General features: G+C 50.3%; 3 protein-coding genes across 7 annotated transcripts in view; 1 reads left to right on the top strand and 2 right to left on the bottom strand.

The window, feature by feature from the left end:
• The first annotated feature begins 61 nt into the window (after window positions 1-61).
• Window positions 62-1,770, top strand: LOC131206130 (60S ribosomal export protein NMD3). The gene is made up of 2 exons (XM_058198550.1): window positions 62-980; window positions 1,049-1,770. Exons 1-2 carry the CDS (start codon window positions 86-88, stop codon window positions 1,678-1,680), a joined length of 1,527 nt encoding a protein of 508 aa, XP_058054533.1. The 5' UTR covers window positions 62-85; the 3' UTR covers window positions 1,681-1,770.
• LOC131206131 (mitochondrial import receptor subunit TOM22 homolog) lies at window positions 1,768-3,396 on the bottom strand. The gene is made up of 3 exons (XM_058198551.1): window positions 3,060-3,396; window positions 2,670-2,894; window positions 1,768-2,604 (listed from the first exon to the last, which is right to left on the bottom strand). The coding sequence occupies exons 1-3, from the start codon at window positions 3,186-3,188 to the stop codon at window positions 2,281-2,283; spliced, it is 678 nt and encodes a 225-aa protein (XP_058054534.1). The 5' UTR covers window positions 3,189-3,396; the 3' UTR covers window positions 1,768-2,280.
• Window positions 3,397-3,656: 260 nt separating this feature from the next.
• The window catches only part of LOC131206167 (calcium-binding protein E63-1), a 45,380-nt gene continuing 34,286 nt past the window's right edge, over window positions 3,657-14,750 (bottom strand). For 4 of the 5 annotated variants that reach the window (XM_058198604.1, XM_058198603.1, XM_058198602.1 and 1 more), the window contains 3 exons: window positions 11,274-11,430; window positions 10,466-10,614; window positions 8,007-8,519 (listed from right to left, as the gene is read on the bottom strand). In XM_058198604.1, coding sequence (XP_058054587.1) covers window positions 8,458-8,519; window positions 10,466-10,614; window positions 11,274-11,430 — 368 coding nt within the window. In that variant the 3' untranslated portion in view covers window positions 8,007-8,457. Of the gene's footprint in view, window positions 7,657-8,006; window positions 8,520-10,465; window positions 10,615-11,273; window positions 11,431-14,750 lie in introns of those variants that run through there. The other variant, XM_058198601.1, reaches the window with a different exon arrangement.

Below are 14,750 nucleotides of genomic sequence, written 5' to 3'. Positions count from 1 at the left end.
ACAGCAACAAACGTCAAAACCGTAAATTTGACGTTCGTTGCTGAAAACGAACGCACGTGTTTGTTGGTAAAGAAGAGCAGAAATAATGGAATACCTTAACAACGTTTCTACCGACTCTGGGCCGACCGCTACCGGATCGGGAGCGGTGAACAAAATTCTATGCTGCGAGTGTGGCGTCCCGATTGAGCCGAATGCAACCAACATGTGTGTGCCGTGCCTTCGCTCGCACGTCGACATTACGGAAAACATTCCCAAGCAGGCGGTGATTTTCTTTTGCCGTAACTGCGAGCGCTACCTGAATCCGCCCAACGAGTGGGTCCAGTGCACTCTGGAGTCGAAGGAACTGTTGTCGCTATGCCTGAAGCGCGTCCAGGGCTTGCGCCAGGTGAAATTGGTGGATGCCGGGTTCGTGTGGACCGAGCCACACTCGAAGCGCATCAAGGTGAAGCTAACCGTACACGGCGAAGTGATGAACGATGTCGTCCTGCAGCAGGTATTTGTGGTGGAGTTTACGGTCAACAATCAGATGTGCGACGATTGCCACCGGACGGAAGCGAAAGACTTTTGGCGGTGCATGGTGCAGGTTCGCCAGAAGGCGGTCAACCGCAAGACACTGTTCTACCTTGAGCAGATGATTCTGAAGCACCGGGCACACGAAAACACGCTCGGCATTAAACCGTCACCGGGTGGGTTGGACTTTTTCTACGCCACCGATGCCCATGCCCGTAAGATGGTGGACTTCCTGCAAGCCGTGCTGCCGGTGAAGGTGACCAGCTCGAAGAAACTCATCTCGCACGATATCCACAGCAACTCGTACAACTACAAGTACTCGTATGCCGTGGACATTGTACCGATTTCGAAGGGCAGTTTAGTTTGCCTACCGAAGCGGTTGGCCCAGCAGCTTGGCCACATTGCGCCCGTGTGCCTGGTGACGAAAGTGGCCAACGCGATCCACCTCATCGACCCACAAACGGCACAGCGTAAGTAAAGAAACATCGCCGATTGCATACATTCGTTTGCCTAACCCGGCCGGACTTTCATTTGCCAGTGGCCGAGGTACAGAATATGGCATTCTGGAAGACACCGTTCGAGGCGATCTGCAACCCGAAGCAGATGATCGAGTTCGTCGTGATGGACGTCGAGTTTCGCGATCAGAAAGCGTTCCCCGGTCAGGGGCCGGTTTCGGTGCGCCACACGTTGGCCGACGTATGGGTGGTAAAGTCATCGGAGCTCGGCGTTGACGGCAGCACTGTGCACGTACGTTCGCACCTTGGAAACCTGCTGAAACCGGGGGACACCGTATTGGGATACGATTTGCGTGAAGCGAATGTAAATAATGATTACTACGAAAAGTTGAGTTCGGACGACGCAGTGCCGAGCATTTTGATAGTGAAGAAATCGTTCGATAAGACGGTGCGCAAACGGAACCGGAATTGGAAGCTGAAGCACCTGAACGAGGACATCGTGCTGGACACGGACATCGAAAACGACTACAACGAGTTCCTGGAAGATTTGGAGGAAGACCCGGAGCTGCGGCAGAATGTGAACATTTTCAAGGACAGCAAACGGCAGATAGCGGTCGATACGAACGACATGGACGATCCGTCCGTGCCTCGAATCACGCTCGAAGAGATGCTGGACGATCTAGTGCTCGACGATGCCGAGATGGGAGGCAGTTGAGCACACGGGTTTCGGTTTGTTTGCGGGTTGCGTTCCAATAAAAAACTGGGGGACTGTCCCCACTAGCAACGCCCAGGTTTATCTTGCTAAACCGCACTAGAAGTGTATGGATTTTGTTTTTATTAGTCTTGTCCTCTGCCCTTCGCTGGATCCACAGATTTTACTTAATACAACAAATTGAGTAGGTTTGTGTGTCTACCTGTATGTGTTTGGAATTCCTGGCCCTCCCTTTATACGATCCAAGCAGGCGGGTTTGGATATTCCCACCATCGAAATGCAGTGACAACCCTGAACCAACGATAAAAATGCCCAAGACAAGTGATGGCAATGGTGGCTAACTTGGTACAGCGCGAGGAAAAAACTCCACGCCTCAAGGATCGTAGAAACTACGCAGCAAAACACACCCTCAGGATCTTTTCCACGTGGTGAGCGCCACACTAGTTCACTGAACTCGGGGTCGATCTGTTCGCGGAGCAGGCCACTACCGGAGAAGTCATGCAGGGAGGCGGTTAAGAAAAACAAAACAAAACAAGGAACTAAAACGGAAAATAGCCGGCACTCTACACTGGGACGCGCGCGCATATTTGCAATGATGGGCGCTTATCGGGCGGCCGCCATCGGTGGGAGGGCCGGGATGCCTCCGGGGCCCCCGCTGCCGACTGCCGAGCCCGGTCCCAGTAGGACCTGCTGCCGTTGCGTTCGCTGCATCTCTTCCATTTGAGCGCGCTCCACCTCGAACACGACCGGTGCGAACAGAATCATGGAGCTGGTAAAGAAGATCCAGGAAGCGTTGCAGGTAAGCGAATAGAGCCCCTTCACGCCCTTCACCGTGAGGTCCGTCACACCACCGGTCAGTTTGCGCACCGGTTCGGGGAACATTTCCGTCAGGCCCCAGAGTCGCTCTCCGAGCGTCTCGTCCGGTTCCTGAGAACGCACCGGGAAAAGAGTCAGTTTCACAAATGCACGGTGGGCGCAATCACGATACTTACGTCATCGAAGTTATCTTCTGTTGTTCTGGCAACCGTTTTGCTCGACTGCGGAACCGATGCAGATGTGGATGGCCGAGAGGCCGCTGACGAGGAGGGTCCTGCGGCAGCCTGGGGTGGTGGTGCCGCGGAAGTCGGAGCTGCCGGTGGCACTGTCGCAGCTGGCGGTGCTGCTTCCGGGACTGCGGCTGGTTTCACTGGCTCGGGTTGCTTAGGTGCCTCTTCCGGCTGCCAAGACGGGAAAACAGTGCGTAGACGCACAAAAATCAAAACCACACTTCTATCACCGCTGATTGCGCAACATAAACAACGGTGGCGGAACTACGCGCAAGGACGAACCGTGCCCAGCAGGACACGAGGCATTCGGTGCGTAATTATCGATCGCCCACTTACGGTGGATGGCTTACGCTCCGGTGTTTCATCCTTGCTGCCGGTGGCCGACTCCATGCCGCTGTCCTTGTCGGCGCTAATTTCGTCTTCTTCAATTTTTTCCACCAGCACCACCTCCGGGTCGGAATCCATTCGTATCGATCGTAATGTTCGCAATCGGCCGCGTGCTCTATTCCCTCACTTGTCGCTGTCTGCACCGCTTCGTGCGTGCACAGCTTGCTTTGGTGCTCTCTTATTTCCTTATTCAAGAGCGCACACAAGCCGGTACCGCGTGAAAAACAACACACTTCGTGCTCCGTCTCAACACACGGCTAAAAACATGCACTTTCCGCTAAACCAATCTGGGCGAACCAATGGACGAATCTGTCAGAAAAGTTTCGTCGACCGATCGATAACACGAGACTTTCGTCGATCAACCGACGTGCTGCCATCTGGTGATCAATGGCACTGTTACCGTGCTATCAAACGGTCGAAAATGTGAATGAAATTGAAAAGCAAAAATGGAGCTACTTTTCGTCAACGAAATTGGAATGGATGCAAAAAAGGACACATTCGAAAGAGATTGGTTTCAAAACAACTTGTAATTTATTTCTTGCTCTGTTCAATTCGCTGTCCTTTCGTACGATACTAGGCGGGCCTAGCTCATCCGCACTGTTCCCAACTGCCCCAGCCCGTGGTGTTTGATGAATTTTTATTGAAAGGTTTTAACTCTGCTCAAAGAGAATGGGCACCGAAAAGGTGGACTGAAAAAAATTAAAACTAAATCCTGCAATGTATTGCTCATTCAAGTGTACGGGAAACCGAAACTGTTAACGTGCTTTTTGCTGCTGTTGTTGCAACTTTTGACTGTCTCCGAAATCGGTTGGGATGTTAATGGGATCAACCTTACTTTGCTTTGGAAATCTCCAAACTGTCTTTTACTCCCGTTCTCATTCCATTCGCTAGCGCTTTCCTCTGTAAACTCAGGAACGCCTCACTCCCAACGTATGTAAAATATTGTTTACTATGCATTTAAAATCAGTACACACGTTCTGTTATTTATTGTATCCTCATCGTCACCATCATGCGGTCAGTTTGCGATGCAACGCAAACGGTTGGCGCTCCGTTCCCAGCCTTGATATGATGTAATAAAATGCGCCATTTGCTACATAAAACTCGCGATCGCTTGTAAATTTGAAGCAAAAAGCCAAACGTAATCCTAAACGCAACACTGTTAAAACCTCGCCCGGCAGCCACACAATAGATTCCGTGAGCCACTTCCGCGCGTGATTCCCGGTGGCCGGTTTTCAGGTGTTCACGGTTCGCACACACGGCTCCGGTTCCACGCTTGTCCGTTTTCACGTTCTTCTTTTCAATTAAAAGGCCACAATATGAATATATAGTTCTCTTTCTTGTATTACTTTGCTTTGCTTGTCTGTAATGCTGAGTGTACGCGTTTGGCATGGACTGAAATCGAGGTTGGAACGAACGAAAGAGTTCGGTTCGCCTCCGACGTACGCGGCCAGATGGGTAATGTGTAACATTTTTGTTTAGCTAAGCGTAGCTTCAATATTAGTATGGTTTTGCTTATGGATTTAGTATCGATATTAGAGAAGTGTTAGTTTGATTGGAAGTTGGATAAAGGGACAAGAGTATCAATCAGAGTGCCATTTCTAAACGTTCTAGGGTCAAGCGGCAACGAAAAGGACCGAAGCACAACCAAACCATCAGTGGTAACAAAAATTGACTCGAATGCGACTCTAAAGGGGATATATTTACAAAACCGATATGCTTCCCAACATTGCAACGATCTTAACCGTCCGGCAACTAACGTTGCTGGTTGTTTGCCCCCAAACGGGTCAGACGAACACGAATATTTAAGCTGCTGCAAGCACATCAAGTAGAGTTACGGCTGTCTTAGCGAAATGTGTGGAGCTTTCTAATCGTTCTATCCACTGGGCCACAAAACACTACGATACGGGAAATAGATACCTCTAGTGTAGATAGATGTGGATACAGGAAATACAGTGGCTAAATTGGTGCACGTGGTACGTGGTCCACGTTGGTTAACACTCTGTTGCGTCTTAGCGTAGTAGTGACAGCGACATAATGGCTGCTACTCGGGGTTATTCCTTATTCGAGAGTGCCGGCCCGGCTTTATGTGGTTACGATAAAGGGTGTTTTTGTATACAACAACTATACACTCAAACATACACGAATGCTAGTAGATTATTGTTCGCAAGTAGACGTCAAATAGAAGCACAACCAAGAAACGTTTCCGCTTGCCTTGCCAAACTGATAGCCCTCGGAACTGAGAGACACACCCACCCACACACAATAACCTGGGGTCAAGCAGCAAATTTCGGAACTATCCGTGGGGCTACTGAAAATTTTAATCTGCTGTTTTAGCAATACTGCACCCTCACGGGGCGACGCCTTTGGCCTGCCCCGCCGATGCCTTGATCCCCGCCAAGCGGTGTCGGCAGGCAGGTGTTTAAGGTGTAAAAAACTGCTTCCAAAAATAGCTAAATCCTGCCCGGCGTCATGTTCGACTAAATTCTGTACCTTGATATATCATGTATATGAGTATATATTGTGTTAATCGCGTTCGATTACTAACTTTCTCTCTCTCCCTTTCTCGCGCCGGCTGCCACGTGTGGGTGGGTGTGCGTGGGTGTTGTGTTTTGTGCCAGGATGCCACCTCTCCGCGACCGGAAGGAAAACGAAGGAATGGCGCAAAGGAAAGCTCGTTCGACGCACTCCGCGATAGCCAATCGTTTGGTGTTTAACTTTGAAGACCGTTCATCATTTGCCAATTTGCTTTTCACATTTTGTGTAGTTTACGGAAACGGATTTGAGTTGTTTTTTGTAGGGTGCAGGTTGGTGCGATGTTTGGAGTTTCCATTCCATCGGGAAGTCGGCATCGATAAATCCACACAGCCCTTCGGCGAACCTGCCAAACGTTTTAACAATTTTGATTTTTCCTTTGTTGGTTCTATTGGGTTTCACACGTCCCCCGTGGGGCCCGTGTGCATCCTGTAACAAATGTAAAGTAGTAAAAATCAGTCGCATTTATTGTGTCGGCGTTCGGTGAGGGATTCCATCAGCGGACACCAGGTGCCCTCTGTCCCCGTAAATGTGCTGCAACCACAACATTTGCTTTGTATATTGCTTGCACCCCTGTGTGTGCTCGTGTCAGTGGTGTGTGTGGCCGTAGCAGCTGTAAACTGTTTAACAATAATGTATAACAATGGCATAACAATTACTCTAAGCGCTCTGTGCTTTTGTAATTGCACACAAAATCGAGCGCGTTTCTGCTGCAGTGGTGCTTGGTGTTGCCGGAACGGAACGAAGCGTTTTGTTAAGGTTTTCCTTTAGCTGGGTGCGTGAAAACTAAACTCAAGGAAGAACTGGTGGAAGTGGCTCGTCGTCAGGTTAGTACAAAAGCCTCGCTCGCTCTCTCTGTCTCGTCTAGCGTAGCCTACAACACTTAAAACACACGGTGCGAGTCCTGGCGAGTGCGTGGCCGCGAATCTCGGCCACGTTCGAATGTGCCACCTCCTTGCCGTTTTGTGCCGGGTCTTTCTTATCGCTTATTGGATATAGATATTTATGCTCTACTTTCGTACAAACTGAAAACCGTCCCGAGCAGTTCCCTCGGCCATTACGCGGCAGTGGCCACAGGCGCACAGACAACGCGCGGGCCCCGCGGCACGCCCATTCTCCGTAGCGCCCGTGCCGCCGCTGCTTTCGTAGCGTTTAAACGTAGATGCTTTTCCCACCTTTTGGGTTTGTTTTGGTTTTTTGTTTATTGTTTAATTTTGGGTCAGCTTTGAGACCCTCACGGCCCACTATCAACTATCAGCCCCCCCCCCGTCCTCGACGGCCATTCTTCGTCCAATACTTAAACGCTAGGTTAATATGGCCCAATTCACGCGTGCATCGCCCTTGGGTTGCTTAATATTTGCGTTCTCATTCGTGTCTCCTTAGAGGGTAAGAGTTTTGCAACAGTTAAACAGCGGATTATGCGGTTAGTTAGGTAATGAGTAACATTTGGACAATCTTTTAAGGGTAAATATTTTAATGGGCGCGCAACGCGCTTTGCGCTAACGAGATAAACGTGTGTAGGTTAAGCCATGGAGCGGCGCGTGAAGCGATCATCTCGTCCTTGCGCCCAGTAACAACAACAATCAAACTCAACTCAAAAGTGGATCCCACAAATCATATCGCTAAATAATCTGTCTGCACACTCTCCAATCTACTGGTCTCCGGTGACCCTACCCCCGCCGTTAGGTTCGTAAAAAGTCTTACACAACTACTTTCGATTAACTAAACCCGGTTGCCCGGCTTGGTGTCCTCGGCCTGTGACGGGCTGGTTGCAACCGGTTGTGATTTGTAGGTTGTAGCGATACGAAATCATTCCTTGGTGGCAGCATCTCGCTCCTTCCAGAACGAAACCCGGTCGGTGGTGGTGGCTAATGGAAGAGACAGAAGGTGGTTGCGGTGCCGAACGGTTGGCTCGAGGAGGAAACCGGAGAAGCAGGGCCGAGGTCACATCGCACACAGAGAGCGGGGTCCTCCGGCCGGACGCCGGAAGTTTACAGGAGTAGCCGGGCAAACTCTGAAAGTACACGATAGACGATGGAAATTGTGAGAACGGTGTCCAGGGACGGGAAGAGCGAAGAAACACTTCTTCACTCCACTGCGACATTACCAGAACCGGGGACCGTTACGTTAGTGGGGAAAGCGGCGGAAGAAGAAGAAGGTGGGATGGTGCGACATCGTTCCATTTTGCGTGTCAATTTGGCTTCGAGTGGACGCGCAAATCGGGTTTACGCGAAATAAACAACCATTTGATTGGATTCCCTAGTGTCCCGAATGTCCCGAATGTCCGGTCAAGCGGTGGACCCGAGGCCCGGACCGATCTTATAAAACATGAACATGAACGGAACAGAAAACACCGGGTTCGAATCTGAATTAAGTTGCGTTTAATTTATGCAGCAAAGATTACAGTATTTGTGTGTAATACGATTAACCATTAAATCTAATCTTTTTAAGGGCCTCCCACTCGTCGGTTACGCTTCTAAAGGTCTAATGATAACATAATCACCACCGCGAGCAGCACCGTTGAAGAAGTGGCGGCCCGCATGAGTCCCTCCCGTCCTTTCCACACCCGAGTTTCCGCACTCGGTTTAATACTTGCTACTTGCGTTCGGCTTACAACACCTAATTCCATGCACCTAATGGGGCTAATAGGGGGCTACCAACTACAGAGTGGGGCGAGGAACAACGATATGAGCATCCTTGGAGGACGGACTTCCTGCGGCACTGCGAGTGCTGCGTGCGACGGTTGCTGTTACACCACATTACTGTGGTCTTGGGCACCACCCAAGGCCGACCGGCCGCCCGCCTGCCCGCAGGCTCACTTCTTCTTGGCCGGTTGCACCAGCGTATCGATATTGTTAAGGAAAAAGTTCTGGAAGTCTGGAAGGAGAGAACAATCGGTTGGTTGTAGGTTAGACACCGTTCCGCCAGACCGCCAGAGCCGCCGCCGCCGGCGAGCCAGCCAGTGATGGCAAGTGAACATTTAACGGACAGGACAGTACACTGGATGTTGCGCCAGTTGCGGCGGACGTGCACGAAAATCAATGAACACGAACGCATGAGCGAGCGAGCAAACTATGCGCGGTGATGAGGGCGAATGCAGCGTGCTCGCGGAACGAATGCAGCGCGATGCAGCGCGGACACTACACACGGCACACGGCACGGTTAGCTCACACATAAACAAACACGGAGACGGGTCCTCGAGGATACGGATGCTCTGCGCGCACGCACCGACCGCGCGAGAGTGCCAACAGTTCTATTCTACCATTTCGAAGCCTATTTACATTGGTCGACTAAATTACAGTAACGTGTGGTGTGGCTTTGGCCGAGGATTGCCCTGGGGGTGCCCTAATGATGGAGCGTGCAGCATCCCGAGTCCTTGCCAAAACCTCCGGTAATGGGACACTTTCGGGTTGTGCTTTTTTTGCCGGCCCACCCATTCTGTGACCCCGCACTTTTTACGGTCTCCTGACCGGCGGAAAATGGGATACTTTGTCATAGAGCCAAAGGCTGGGGCGCCAGAGGATCCGGGATGCTTGTCGCATTGCGCCACCGACCACGGTTCCGTGTTTTTACTGTCTATTCTCTCACTTTGGTTGCACGTTTTATGACACGTCTTGCGACATTTCGGAATGGTAGAAAAAATAAAAGAAACAACACAATCCGGAGCCGGAGCCGATCATTGCCGGGCTGTGGCGTCAGTGGGCTGGTCGGACAGCATTAACAACGGTGCCTACGTTTAATGGTTTAATTGGGCGACTATTAATTTTAGTGCATACAATAAATTTCGCACACCACAAAGTGCGCTGGGCTCAGATAAACGGAAAATAAACTCTCTGCGCTCGCTCTTTCGCTGGCAGGATCACGAGGAGAATGTTGGATTTACTTAAAACAAGCCAAATAATTATGTCCATTCTACGGGAGCGCTTAATTCCTCCAGCAGAGAAGGCAGCCCGCAACGAAGCCAATTATAGAAAAGGGGACGATGCAGACCGCAGCATAATGTTGCGCTTCCGTTACCCGATCTCTGGGGAGACTGGCTCCGGTTTTGTGGTGCTGGTGACCGGCAAGTGATAATTTTAGCGCCCACAATTTATGGTGCCCACGGGACAGGGTGATCACCATGAAATGCGACCCAGACCGCCGCCGGGTGCTATCTAATATATTGTCCAGTTTATGATAGGCCTAAGTGCCGGTTGGTTATTTTCTTTGGGGGAATTCCGTTTCACTACAAGCTTAAGCTCATCATCTACCCGCGGGTCTACGCGTTTCGAACACAATCCCAGCGCTTTGTACATTTACCGGTCCAAGCTGCACACCATTCCCAAAAACACGAACCAAGACGAAACCCACAGCGCCCGCTACCGAAGTACCTTCCGACAGTGGTTAACATGGTTAACACGAACAGGCGGAGTGCGAAAGTCGTATTTAGTATGCAAACAATGGGGACACACAACAGTGTATGTAACACGGCGTCGGATGAGTGAAGTGGAGGATGTCTTAAAATTAAGCACTTCATAAGGTTTGACTTGCGAGTTATCCCTTTAACCGCACCCGGCAATGATGAATGGCACCGACGATGGGTTGTGAATTGGGCAACGTCGACATCACCCAGCACCCCTATGCCAGTGCCACCTGTTCCGCGCTGATTTTTATGCAGAGCTCGTATTGTTGCCTTTCGGGTTTTCCTTTTTTTCACGCGAGCGAGATGGCATTGGCATTGAGGGACTCTTGAGTGAAATGAGCATATAAAATGGGAGCGTGCATAGGACAGCGTCTACTTTGAAAGCCTGGCACCGGAGACCAACTGCCCAGCGAAGACGTACCTTCGTAATTGATTCGGCCATCCTTGTCGGCGTCGGCCAGCTCCAGCATTTCGTTCAGCTGATATTCGGTCACATTTTCGCCGATCATGTCCATGGCGGCCTTCAGTTCGTCACGCGTTATGTACCCATTGCCGTCGCGATCGAATACCCTATTTTTGGAAGAAGAAAATACGATTAAGGAACGGAACACGTAATCTAATACTGGCGCACAGTAATTGTGTAATGTTAGGAGGAAGGATTCCGGTCTGGATTTAGTCACAGCAGTATTCCGATTCACTTTCGCAGTCGCTTATTTGGCTTATTTGGCATCAAAACTGTTGGACATGCTGAAAGTCAAAGCCTGCCTCAATCGGATCGGAAAATAATTGACTACAGCTGACAGACGAAGGGATCAAAGCACCCTATGTCTCTAATTAGCAAGTTGACGTCCATTTTTGCTCTTATCGTCCACCCGCCGCAGGACTTTTCTAATCGAGTGACACTCAACGATCGCCATGTGGGCAAAATCATTTGGAAAATCTACATTAAAAATGGTTACCCCCACAGATGGGCTGATGAGATCTGTGTATCAAAAGCATTACGATGCGAAAGTCTGGAAAATCAGCTTACGGAGGTTGTTTGATGCAACCCGGAAATCAGATGCCGGTTCCGGTAGAAACACACAACCGGAAAAGTCAACCCACACACAGGCCACACAGGGATTAGGAATCGGAGCGAAAGCAGCTGCTGCTGCTGCTGGTGGCCTCGCTTCCCTTTCAGTCACGGCGCAAAAAGCACAGTTTAAAGGGCGGAAAACGGAGTGGCTTACCGAAATGCTGCCACCAGGTCCTGCGTTAGGTCGTCGTCGGCGGACTGGGCGGGATTATTGCTACTGCTACTGCTGCTGCTGGTGTTGCTGTCGTCTTTTAGGGCCTGTATTCTCGCCACCCACTGGAGGAACTCTGTTTCATCTATTAAGCCACTGCCTGAGGACGGTGGAGAAAAGAGAAAAAAAACCGTCGTGTTAGTTGAGCGTCGGCGAGAGAGATTAGCTTGGATTGAAGTTGAAAATTGTTTTTGTAGATTTTTATCACCACCCGGGCCCGCATCACCTGAAGGAACCGAAACACGACGACGACGGGGAGCAGAAGTTTGTTCGTTAGCACTGATGAAGGACGAAGGGGAATAAAACCCTGGATAATGGCCAGTCCGACGGCACGGAGGGGAGCTCCGACAAGATCGTTCATTAACTGAAGCTTCCTTGGGTGAAGCTAACACTCACCGAGGGCTCCGCAAGGGCAGTTTAAGTTTAAGCTGATTTTATTCGTAATTTTTTATTTTCATTTCCCACCCGGCCACCCGAACCGTGTAAGAAAGTGTCGATGGAGGCGCCTGGCAGGTGATAAGGGGCGACACGTGGTCCGTGCCTGTGAACAATTTTCGTCGTTTTAGGATGGCCAGAATGCAGATGAGTTTGAAAGAAGGCAGTGAACTGCCTGTCGGCCTCAGGCACAGGCGAAGGAGATTCTGACCCGCAAAAGAGTAGATAGGACATTTTTATGGACAAATTTTCTTAATTACAGTACGTTTCTCCAAAAAGAAAAAACACGGAATAAATGCCTTCCGGTAGCTGCGAACATTAAGTTTGTCGTTTTATGAGGCAGCACACCACACAGAGAGAGAGAGAGAGACAGGTTCAAGGTTGCCGTCGTGACGGAGTGCTCAGTTCGAATTGCGCCGTCGTCCGGCCAAAAATGTTGTCGTGGTCGCGCGCGGTTATTAAATTGCATAAATTACGCCACTGCAGCAGATAGCTGCGGGTTGTACTCGTCGAATTGACACGATTCCATCAACCCGGTGCGCCCTGTCTGCCGTGTGATCTATAAATTGCGTGACCGGCATAGTCGAAGCGCGGACAGAATGGCCAAAGTTTCTTAAAGAGGTTGGGTTTAAAGTCTTTGCCGATGTTTTATCGATATTGGCGTGGCTTGGACCGCGTCTGGGCCGCGTGGGCTTCAGGAATGTAGCGGAATGTTAAATAGTCGATGTTGACCTTTGCGGCTGGCCCAGACGGGAAGTCGAAAGTAAAAGTTTCCTTATCGTGCGGTTAGGCAAATGGTACCGGTCGCCATAAAACAGGCATGTGGCCGGGCAAGATTGGGGGAAGAAGGATCTCAAAGTCTTAAGTATGGCTTACGTTGGAATCTACTTTCGGTTCGCCCACTCCCGGTGCTCGGCGCGGTTCGGTGAATAAATGTTTGCAGAGGACCGTTAGGGGTTTGGCAGAGGGATTAAGATGCCATTCATTTTAATTCCTCGAATCAACAATTTTACGTTGTTGCTCGATCAAGATGGTGTCTGTGTCTACCGATCGCGGTCTACGCTTCCGATGGCATTGGCACATTTTTTCCGCAAACTTTCTGCTCAACTTTATATCCCTAACTTAACGCAGCGCAAAGTATTATTTATGGCACCATTCCAATGATCAGACTTTCGCCATTCGCTCCACTGGTCGATTGGTCGCCAGCGTCCCCCGAAACTTGGCAGATAATTACGCACGCAACTCCAGGAGTGCCAGCGGTCCCCCCATCGTATTTGTGAGCGTCCTGGCCACAATTACTATCACTCACTGTCGCGTCTTTCACGTTATTAGCTGGAAATGGGAGAGCGTTTGCGATGCCATTCCCATTCGCGTGAGTGCGTGAGTCGCGCAATTAGTCGACCAAACTCTGGGTTGTTGTCTGGTTTTGATTAGCATCGATCGCAATTTTTCCACCAACCCCAACAGGGCCCCATAATTTGACGGACAAAAACCAAACTATGTTCCACGGCATCGAACGTGCCCCTGAACGACATTGCGCCCGGCAAGATGTGATTATGTTGACGGAGCGAACACCCGAAATGTGGAGGGCCGGAAAATCAAACATCTGGCTTCAAGTCGAGGAATCCGAAGAAATGCGCGTACGTGTTCTGGGTTTCTAGTTACCGATGCTCCTCGAATCGCTCGATCCGCCGCCCTTCTCCGGATGGGGCTCGGATTTCCGATTGCATTTGAGACCTTCTGCCACCGAAATTCGGTAGCCAATCGATCTCTGCGGGGCGGAAATTCTGTTATCGTGCCATTGTTTCTCGAGCAAACATTTGGACCGCTTTCCCCCTGTTTGGCTGCCGCAGAACCTAGAAGATCCTCGAAGAGACAAGGTGAAGCACCGAAAGCAGCAACACAACATCGGGCCACCCTTCTCCAATCGCCCAGTATTTTCATTTTCAATTTTAATCAAACCAATTCTTCTACCAACGGGCGTTTTGGGGGGGACCAAGCCTACGGAGAGCTTAAAACTGAGTGCCCGCCTTTTGGAGTCGGATGCGGTTGTGATTTCATTTTGTTGCCGGAAAACTTTTGGCCGCCCTGGCCAAATTGGGCCGGTGGGCCGATCGGTTGTATCTGTTGTGCTGCAGTACACATCGCAATTGAGTAAAGTGAAGGTTGGGTATTTCAATTTCCAGAAAACTACCACCACCGTTTGGTGGCACCGGATCCGACGAGAAACTCTATTACAAAGTAGTGTACGGATAGCGCCCAGCACGACTTTAACCTGTTCCGGTAAATATTTTGAACGTAAGCACCGATGCTGAAGCTTCCGGTAGGGTCGGGTCGCTTGATTTGATAAGCTGTGCTCATTAAACTAAGTTGTGTTTGTACTTCTTTGAACCCGGGCGAACTTTGTTATCACCACACAGCATCAGAGTCCGGGCTAATTACGGAGTGTCAAGCAATGAGGTTGATAAATCCCACTCGCAATATGATTTATCACCACCACCAGCGGTCTGTCATCGCGCGGCAAAGTTGCAAATGCGCCCCGCGGGGATCACCGGGGAACTCCAGCCGAACTACAACTTCAAAGCAATGCTCCGTGTTCCAAGCTGGAATCCAGCGCCAATTGGTCGCGATTCGTGCACGCGAGTCTTTCGCCCCGTATCGGGGTTTATCATTTTTCCGTCACAGCAGGAGCGTTCCGATCGATGCCACCATCATCAAAGAGAGAGAGAGAGAGAGCCCCGGGGTTCCGATCCGGCGGCGGTCCAAAAGTTTATGGCGTGAAAGGCAATAAATCGTTGATACGAACAAATTTATGATTGTTTTCCTCCATCAACCTGATATTTACTTTGTTCGCGGGACACGAATTGGCATGAAAAGAAGCGAACGAACGATGCGGGATTGGCTTTTGTTAAAATGTAAATTCCCATCACCGGCGCCTGATTGCCGAAAGGGGAGGGGGCGCAGCATGTGAGGTTGGTTCGCATA

This window comes from Anopheles bellator, chromosome 1 (assembly GCF_943735745.2).
Source record: "Anopheles bellator chromosome 1, idAnoBellAS_SP24_06.2, whole genome shotgun sequence".
In the NCBI taxonomy this organism is placed as follows: domain Eukaryota; kingdom Metazoa; phylum Arthropoda; class Insecta; order Diptera; family Culicidae; genus Anopheles; species Anopheles bellator.
This window is presented reverse-complemented; position numbering and strand designations above follow the sequence as displayed.

Bases quoted from the DNA above. Each gene is read 5' to 3' on its own strand.
- LOC131206130 (XM_058198550.1), top strand. From the start codon at position 86: ATGGAATACCTTAACAACGTTTCTACCGACTCTGGGCCGACCGCTACC. The intron at 981-1,048 runs GTAAGTAAAGAA...TTCATTTGCCAG, and splicing joins CGACCCACAAACGGCACAGC to TGGCCGAGGTACAGAATATG.
- LOC131206131 (XM_058198551.1), bottom strand. From the start codon at position 3,188: ATGGATTCCGACCCGGAGGTGGTGCTGGTGGAAAAAATTGAAGAAGAC. The intron at 2,895-3,059 runs GTAAGTGGGCGA...CCGTCTTGGCAG, and splicing joins CGGAGCGTAAGCCATCCACC to CCGGAAGAGGCACCTAAGCA. The intron at 2,605-2,669 runs GTAAGTATCGTG...GTGCGTTCTCAG, and splicing joins CAGAAGATAACTTCGATGAC to GAACCGGACGAGACGCTCGG.